The sequence below is a fragment of the Labeo rohita genome, chromosome 7 (assembly GCF_022985175.1).
Source record: "Labeo rohita strain BAU-BD-2019 chromosome 7, IGBB_LRoh.1.0, whole genome shotgun sequence".
NCBI classification, from domain to species: Eukaryota; Metazoa; Chordata; class Actinopteri; order Cypriniformes; family Cyprinidae; genus Labeo; species Labeo rohita.
In genome coordinates this window covers 40,276,219-40,285,253 of record NC_066875.1, presented here as the reverse complement: position 1 = coordinate 40,285,253, position 9,035 = coordinate 40,276,219, and the positions used below count along the sequence as shown (strand labels likewise).

Below are 9,035 nucleotides of genomic sequence, written 5' to 3'. Positions count from 1 at the left end.
ATAGCCCGTATACAGTGTAGCCCGTATTCCATTGCTAGAAGTACATAAGAGAGAAATTCTTTGTGATATATATATATATATATATATATATATATATATATATATATATATATATATTTTTTTTTTTACATATTTTGTAAATTTGTGTATCAAAGATATATATGCTCAGAAAATTTTCAGATACTACAGGTAGGGTGAAAAAAAAAGATCAATAACAATTTTTACAATTATTTTGAAATTTCAAATTTGAGATTTTTTTATATTCTTATTATTACAGTTATATACATATGTAGTGTCTTGCCTTGATTGAAAAAAATAAAAATAAATAAATAATGTATATATACACACAAATCTTAATATGTCATATACTTAAAGATTAAGAAATCACATGACATTAAAATGTTAATATTCAAAATACAATGTATTTAGCCGGTTATATGTAATTATACTTTTATTTCTAATTTTATTTGAACTTCTCTCATAATTTAACTTACGATTGTTTATTTAAAATAGGTTCATAAGTTCATTTGATGAGTTGAATCTCTGGTTGTTTCTGTGAGTTCAGTCCGTGATGCCACGTCATCTGATGTCACTGCCGCACCTGCGCAGCCATCTTGTACTTCGAGCGAGGGGCAGATCGGAAGGAAGGAAGAAAAGCAGAACAAAATAACAGTGTTTTGCGTTATAAGGTCAGTAATGTCCGTCAAGTGACTGAATCCAACGAGAAGACAGTGTTGAGGAGTGATCGGAGGGGGTAACGTTACATCAGAGAAAGCTGCTCCAGTGCCTCGGGATTCAAGACGTACCAGTCATCCTCTTCATCATTATCATCGCCTCTGCTCGCAGAGAAAAGAGTCTGATCTCCTGCTGAACCCAACGACAACGATACAAACACACCATGAATCCAGAATAGTGAGTATTTGACGTCCAGACTTGTGTTGCGGATGTCAGTGTTTGTATAGTCACGAAGCGTCAGTGTGACTAGCTTTGTCTAGCCTGAACGGCTAACAGCGTCCGGAACTAACGGCGAATTCAAAGGATATTTGCTCATTCGGCCTTTATTTAGACGGCTTCTTAGTCTAACGGATAGTATTATCACTATTATACGTTGAAAACTGTAAAACTGAGGTTATTTAGTGTTTTTAGCACACAATTTTAGCATTTGCCGTATAGCGTGACGTCATTTTTGTATGTTGCGTTGCGACGGAATGACGTCATTAGTTTACTGACACCAGGTTGAATCCAGCTGTCAAAATGGATCTTGCATATGAGTGCATATGCACTTTACATACAGTGTTTTGGACCTGAATACGAGGTTGTCATTGCGAGACATTCGAGTGTCATGTGGTTTTTATTAGGCCTTGTGAATTGAAAGTAAGTGTTACAGCTGGAAGAGGTCGTGAAGGGCAGATGCTTCGTATTTTTGTGTGTTTGTGTGTGTTTTCCAGGTACTATGCTGGCAGCTTTCAAATCTGTGTACTTACAGAGGTCTTTAGTTGAATACTTATGAATATTGCATGAATATCCAGTAGTGAGATTGAGAAATTGATTACTTGTCATATCCATCAGCAGTCTTTTAAATGCATCTATTTCACTGGCAACAAAGAACACAAACATGTTTCAAACTCTCCCCTGTTTGCCATTGGTCAGTTAAGAAGGTAGTCCCGCCCCTTGTGCTATTGGTTCAGCCAGCGTTGGATCCTGTTAGGATGCTTGGATAAACAGATTTCACTTAATTTCTGTTGTGAATTCTGAAGTTGTACATCCTTCATTTAAATGAACTAAAATATGTCTGTATTAGCATTTGACTTTACAAACCCACTAATATCCAAGCCTTATGGTGTTGTTTGTATTGCAAAAAGTGTTTGACTTGTTAAAACTGAGAACTGAACAGTGAAATGCTTTACTCGTCTGAGATTGAGGTTTTTCTTGTTGTTTGTGGGTATAACACCTCTTGTTTTTCCCTTGACACATGCGAGCACACTGTGTATCATGGGCATGCTGAGAGTCATGATTGCTTCACAACTGTTGTGTGATGCAACATTTCTCAGCCTGTCTAATGTTAGTACTTGAATTCAGAAACCAGAATAGGTCCTTCATTGCGACAGTCATTTCTGGAATCAAATAAGGCTCAGCTGTATTTTGAGCTGTGGCAGAGGATACTTTGTTTATGCTGATTTTGTTTTGAACCTACTTCATCACAGTGAAGCAGATTCCTGGCTGTTGGTTGAAAGTGGCCGTTGATTTTGCAGCTTGTTTCCAAACCAGTTAACATTTTAGCAATGCTAATGCCACTTTTTTATTTGATCAATTTAACCGCTGATAGGTGTGATTATGCTATATGATTTGTTCAATAGTATGCAATGCAGTGTCATTGGAATATTAACATGGACAAACACCATTCCTAAAGGTCAATATGCACACAGAACTCTTTAGAAATCAAGCATCTTTGCTCTTAGTCTTACTGTGTACAAAGAGAGAATTTTATAAATGTTCACATTAGCCAAAAACTTAAGACCCAATGATTTGCAATCTACTACCTTTTAAATCTGTCATGTTGTATGATTATCATTAATATAACTACTATAGCAGCGTTGTCATTGTTAATGAAAACTAAAAGTATTAAAAAAGTATTGTTAATTGAAATGGAGATTATTTAAATTATAAGATATAAATATTAGATGAAAAACTTGAAATTAAAAAAATAAAAATAAGCCGAAGTACTAAAATAACTAAAACTGAACTAAAAATAATTGAAATATTATTTATAGAAATATTAAAAATATATAGAAATATAAAAGACAAAAACAAATGTGAATAAAAAATGTATAACAAAATTATGAAAACAAGCTAAAATTAAAATAAAAGCTAAAATGCTAGTTCAAAATATTAAGAAATACTGTAAAAGTATATAAATAATACTAACATAATATTGTATGGAATGATAAAATGAACTTGAGGTAATGACTTGTAAATGTCCTAAGATATAAAGGTTGAATTAATATTGAAAACTGAAATAAGATCGTGTTGATATATATCTGATGTATTGCTGCTGTGTTTCTCCATTTTAGATACAAAAAATAAAAAGGCATGACAGAATTATGAATTAAAAATTAATTAAAAATGAAAACTGACTGCACTGACTGAATATAACAAATGTTATATTCGTGTTATAGGATATAAAGGTTAAACTGATATTCAAAAATGTAATATATTATTCATGTTGATGTATTTAATGTATTACTGTTGCGTTTCTCCATTTTAGTGACTACCTGTTCAAACTGCTCCTCATCGGTGACTCTGGAGTAGGAAAGTCGTGTCTGCTGTTGAGATTTGCTGTGAGTACAGGCACAGATGGGTCGTTTTGTCAGCTTTTGCTGCCAAACATGAATAAAAAACCAAATGAAAATTTGCAGTCTGCAAATAATATAGAATTGACCGCATGTATTTAATAGTAGAACTATACTGCAATATATCTACAGTGAAAATTGGTCAGTTTGGCATAGGTCAGTTTTCATTCTCTTTTCTGTTTGTATTTGCTCCTGCAGGATGACACGTACACTGAAAGCTACATCAGCACCATAGGCGTGGACTTCAAGATCCGCACCATTGAACTTGATGGCAAAACCATTAAGCTACAGATTGTAAGTCCATACTTTCTGCCTTATAACACACATTTTTCACAAGCTCTCTGACAGTCTCTAGTATGTACACCAGTACATGATGATGACCTGCTTTCTTGGGTCAGTAGATTAATCTAGTAACTCATTACAGTGTAGATGTGAAAATGGGGCCAAACCTTTATTAGAAACATGCATAGTTTGACATTACTTAAAGTTCTCTTCTTCTTTTCCTTCTTATAGTGGGACACTGCAGGGCAAGAAAGATTTCGAACCATCACCTCCAGTTACTATCGAGGAGCTCACGGTATCATTGTGGTCTATGATGTCACGGATCAGGTGAGAAGTCGTCAGAAAATCCCTTCCCTTGTTTGGCCTAAATTTAACAATGCACACATGTAATAATGAATCATTGTCGGTAAAAAGACTAAAGGACATTTACGGCATTTTCTATAGTTCTGATGCTGTGTAAACTTTGCTAATGTCATCCTCAGAAAACCTGTCTGTCTTGATTACCTGCTTGTCAAATTTGTGTTATTGATGCATTGATAATAACACCAGTGTTATTTTAGTATTGTTTATTTAAGTATTGTTGTTATTAGGTGTGTACTAATACTTTGAATTAGCATTTTATATTTTCATTTTAAGTTTTTTAAATGTGCTTTTGTCTGTTTTTTAGTTGAAATTTGTTGCCAAGTCAACATTTCTAATTCTGTTTTCTAATTACATGTTCCCATCTAATATTAGTTACTGAAAATTAGTTTTAATAGTTTTAGTTTACAATAACAGTCCTTGATAACACTTTTTCCTTAACACATAAAGAATTGAAATTAAGAGTTATTTTCTGTCCTTCTTTCTCTTAAGGAGTCATATAATAATGTGAAACAGTGGCTACAGGAAATAGACCGCTACGCTAGCGAGAACGTCAACAAGCTGCTGGTGGGGAACAAATGTGACCTCACCACCAAGAAAGTAGTGGACTACACAACAGCCAAGGTATTGATGTGGCAAAATAGACACGTCTAATCTGTATTAGTTTCTGATTTTAAGTCTCTGTTCCCTTTTTGATCAAAATGAGTGGGCCTTAAAAGCCCAATTGCTTCCCATTTTTGTGACATTGGCAGCATAATAATGTACTTACCCTTACTATTACTTCTACTCATGCTAAGGGTTAGAAATTTGAATAAACCTCAACCTAATGTTTAACTGGTCTTGCACCATTTTGCAGCTCTAAGCACTCTGTTTTAGACTTACATTGCAAGAGACTTATCGAGAGACCAGAATATCATAAAGGTCTTGAGACTTAACTTTTGCCAGTAAGGCTGACAATATTTTGGGAATCGAGTAATCTGTTGATTATTTCGTCGATTAATCGAATAATTGGATAATTGTAATTTTTTGTAATAAAAATAGACCTAAGTGAACAATAGCCTTTAAAATTACGTAAAATACATAGCAATAATCATATGGTTTTATTGAACAAAACTGTTAAAATACATAATGTATTATAAACAATAGAGCTACACATTATAACAAATGACTGCAGAGGGCGACAATGGCCTGACGATTGTTTTTACACTTTACTGCTTTACTTTACTTTATCTAATTCTTATTTAATGTTGACTAAACAACATTTAATTTGAATGTCCACTTAATATTTAATAATTGTTAATTACTTCATGACAGATGCTACAGTCACTGTAATTTCTTGAATATGTGGATATGAAAACTTGTAAACTCAGAGTGAGGGCCTGAGCTTTTATTTTGAAATCACAATGAACAGTTAACATTGAGAAAGATATTGATGTATTCCCATGTTTGCGTAGGTTTAGAAATGATTTACCTTACAAATATAATGAAATGGTGGACGTTGCATTTCCAAATGAACGTTATAATAAACCCAAACTCACAGCAATATGCAGAGATGGAGTTTGAGACACTCCACATATGTAAATGATAACAGTTTGTGTGGAGCAGCATTTACTGTGAACGGAGCTGCCCCTAACCTAAACGTATGTAAATAATTCAGATGCATATATTGCATGTGTTCATTTAATTTAATCGTGGCGCTTGTGAAATCACAATTGCATTATGCTTTATTATGATTTTAAATGGGTTTAATATATCGCTCAGCCTTGGAAAACGGTCTAATAATGCGTTTCATGGATTCTCGTCTGTGGAAAACGCCACTTCCTTTATTTTGCTGGTTACCTGACATGGGTAGAATGCAGTGAGGATTTTTTTAAATGAAGTACTCAAATTTAATCAAGGAATCTACTCAGAACACCCTAGCAACCACTTACAGCATGTAAAGTGTAGTCACTTTTTTTTTACAAAATTTTGACATCATTTATAAAAGGTCCATTGTAGTTTAGTGGTGGATGAAGCACAGAATCACTGACAGCTTTCTGTTGTTCAGTACGGTGAATTTGCTTGAATAACTTGAATTAAATGTGACATCTGCAAGGAAACATCTTTCTTTCCTGTGCAAAATTCGCAATTGCATGGATAACTGGATTTCACTTGCAAAAATTTTCAGAACATCTGTAAATATGATCACTGCCTAATTTGCGGGAAGTTTTGCACAGGCGTAAACCACTATTAACATAAAGTTGTTGAAGAAAATTACCTTTACAGTTAGTAACAGTCTTGAATACAGCTTTCTGACTCTTATACACAAGTGCCAAGTGCAAGGTTGGGCAAAATAAAATTTTTTTTTTTTTTTTTTTTTTTTTAAATGTCTCACTCTGATTTCTTTTTACCTTCAAGGAATTTGCTGACTCTTTAGCAATCCCCTTCCTTGAGACGAGTGCTAAGAATGCCACGAATGTGGAGCAGGCCTTCATGACTATGGCTGCCGAGATCAAGAAGCGCATGGGCCCTGGAGCGACAACCGGAGGAGACAAGCCCAACCTGAAGATCGAGAGCACTCCTGTGCGGCAGTCTGGCGGTGGCTGCTGTTGAAGAGCTTGAGCGTCCACACACACGCACACACACATACACATACACACACAACCATCCCGTTCCCTTTCAAACACATTTTTCACACACACCAAAAAAAAAAGCATTCTCACGGGAGGAACCACTGCATTAAGAGCCAACGTCTAACAGCCTTACGGCTTCATTTATAACACCATAGTCTTGTTTTTATTCTCCTTAGCCTTTCCTTTTGTGTAAGACACCTCACCCCTTTTTCCTCCCTGTGCACATTAACAACCCCGCCCATATCCATACCCCTGTACTCTGTACTTAAAATCCAGGATGGAGCTTTGGTACAGTCATATGTCCATGTATGGAAAGAGATGTCTATAATGAGAGCAGATAAGGGTGATTCGTGAATCCTCCTTTTAAACAACTAGCGAGGTTGTGTTAAGTACGTTAACCTCTCTAGTATTTCTAATTCTCTCACACGCCTCTCGAATGAGGTTTGTGGGTGAAAGCATGGCTTCTGAGGCTGAATCGACAGGAAGTCAACTGCATACAAAGTCGGCAATATTCTATACTTGTTCTCATCCTACTAGTATATTGTTATTATGGTGATTTTTAAGACTGATTTGTGTTTTGTTTGTTTTTTTTTCTGTAGGTTTTTGATTTTCTAATGAAGGCTTGTACAAAGGCTTACTGCTGTCATTGATGTAGTCTGGTCAGGGAAGGGACGGATAGGGTTGTTTTTCGCTCATAATCTGGATTTGGGGGGTCTAGGCTTTTAGGCTGGTCAATGAAAGCTACTGTTCCCTCTATTACCTCAATGACTTCTGCTACTTTTGAGTGTTCTGCCATCGCAGGTTCAAAATGAATGCACGAACACATCTTGACATGTTGAGGTTGTTTCCTCCTACAGTTTTGTGGCTTTGGTTTAAGACCTCAGATTTATAATTTGGTGTCGTTTTACCATCTTATTGAGCCAAACTTCCAATCTGTAGTCATCGCTGCTGCCAAAAACGGTCCATCATGCATTGTGTGCGCTTTGTGTTTATTTACGTATGGTAAATATATTTGTAAAGGGCCTTAAATTCGCCACAGGTGAAAGTGTGGTAGTTCCATGGATCCGGTTTAGTGTGCTGTGTTTGTGTGGGAATATTGTGTGTTACATCTAGGAATATTGGGATTGACTGGTCCAGCGTAGAAGACCGGATATGACCTCCCATGTTCTTTAAAATTAAAAATATTCGTACACTTAGATTCTAGCTTTCAAATCTACCTACAGATGGATCTTTAAAGGTCTAGAAGCTCATTCAGATGTTGCCTTCGTTGATCAAAGAGGTTTATATGGAACCTGCACTCCTCTCGACTTAACTACAACTCAATCCTATCAGCGTTTTCAAACAAAAACTGCAAATGATTGGTCTGACGACAGTGTTTTTGACCTGGCTGTTTTATTATGTACAACGTGGATCTAGAAAACGTAGAGTTTGTGAACTTCGCTAGTATTAGTGCGTCTTAACTAGTCTCACCATCGTGATGTTAGATCACCTTCGCTCACTGAGCCAGTGTAATCTAGTTTTACACCACTAACATCTGCCAATGTTAACGTAACCGCACATTTTCATCACTAATATGGTATACTGGATTTGCTTGTACTGTTTTGTAAGTGAACTGGGAGCGTCGGGTTGGAGGGAGCAGTAGCAGGGATATGGGTGCGTGTGCAATGGCTGGGAAGGAGGGTCGGGCAAGGGGCAACTGCGTTGGGGAACATTCCTTTGATTTTAAAACCGGTCCGTCGTGGATCCCGCGTTACGTCTGTGTGAAAATAAAGTCTCATTTAAACCCTGCACTCGTTCACACACTAAACAAGTGCTTTTTTGGGATGCGTTCGGAAGGGTTGTTTTCTCAGAACGTCTGCTGTCTTTCGATCTATGAATTTTGCGGTAATGTTATCGGAAAGATGAAGGGTATGGGGAGGGGGGTGGTTACTTATGAATGTGATGGAGCGTTCTTATGCTTTTCGTCTTTTTACTTTTTACCCATGTCATTTGCACATCTCATTTTTTTCAATTAAGACACGGCGATGGTAAAATGGCAAGCACCTCTTTAGTAGTTTCCCCACCTAATATACACGCTCTTTCTCTATCCCCCTTTGCTTGCTCACCCCGGTGCTGTTTCATAGCTGGGTTTGATCTTGTTTTCTCTTCTCTGTACATATTATAAATATATATAATAAAATGATCAACATGAGACTTAAAAATGACTTTCTGCTTGCTTTTCTGTTGTGTCAAGTGAAATATTGCGTGGGTGGTGAGGTAAGTATCACTTCCTGTGTTAGATGGAAATTTGATGACTGATCATTTATGCAAGTTGAATTGCATAAAACCTGTCAGGAACTTGTCTGTGGCACTGGCAAAATGTCATTTTTAATAGTAAAAATTGTCTTGTCAGGACTGGATGATTCTCATTACTCTATTACAGTATAATGTA

At 36.1% G+C, this 9,035-nt stretch overlaps 1 protein-coding gene across 1 annotated transcript; it reads left to right on the top strand.

The window, feature by feature from the left end:
* The first annotated feature begins 606 nt into the window (after nt 1-606).
* rab1ba (zRAB1B, member RAS oncogene family a) lies at nt 607-8,808 on the top strand. The gene is made up of 6 exons (XM_051116050.1): nt 607-912; nt 3,266-3,338; nt 3,549-3,644; nt 3,864-3,959; nt 4,485-4,616; nt 6,390-8,808. The coding sequence occupies exons 1-6, from the start codon at nt 899-901 to the stop codon at nt 6,582-6,584; spliced, it is 606 nt and encodes a 201-aa protein (XP_050972007.1). The 5' UTR covers nt 607-898; the 3' UTR covers nt 6,585-8,808.
* The last annotated feature ends 227 nt before the right edge of the window (nt 8,809-9,035 follow it).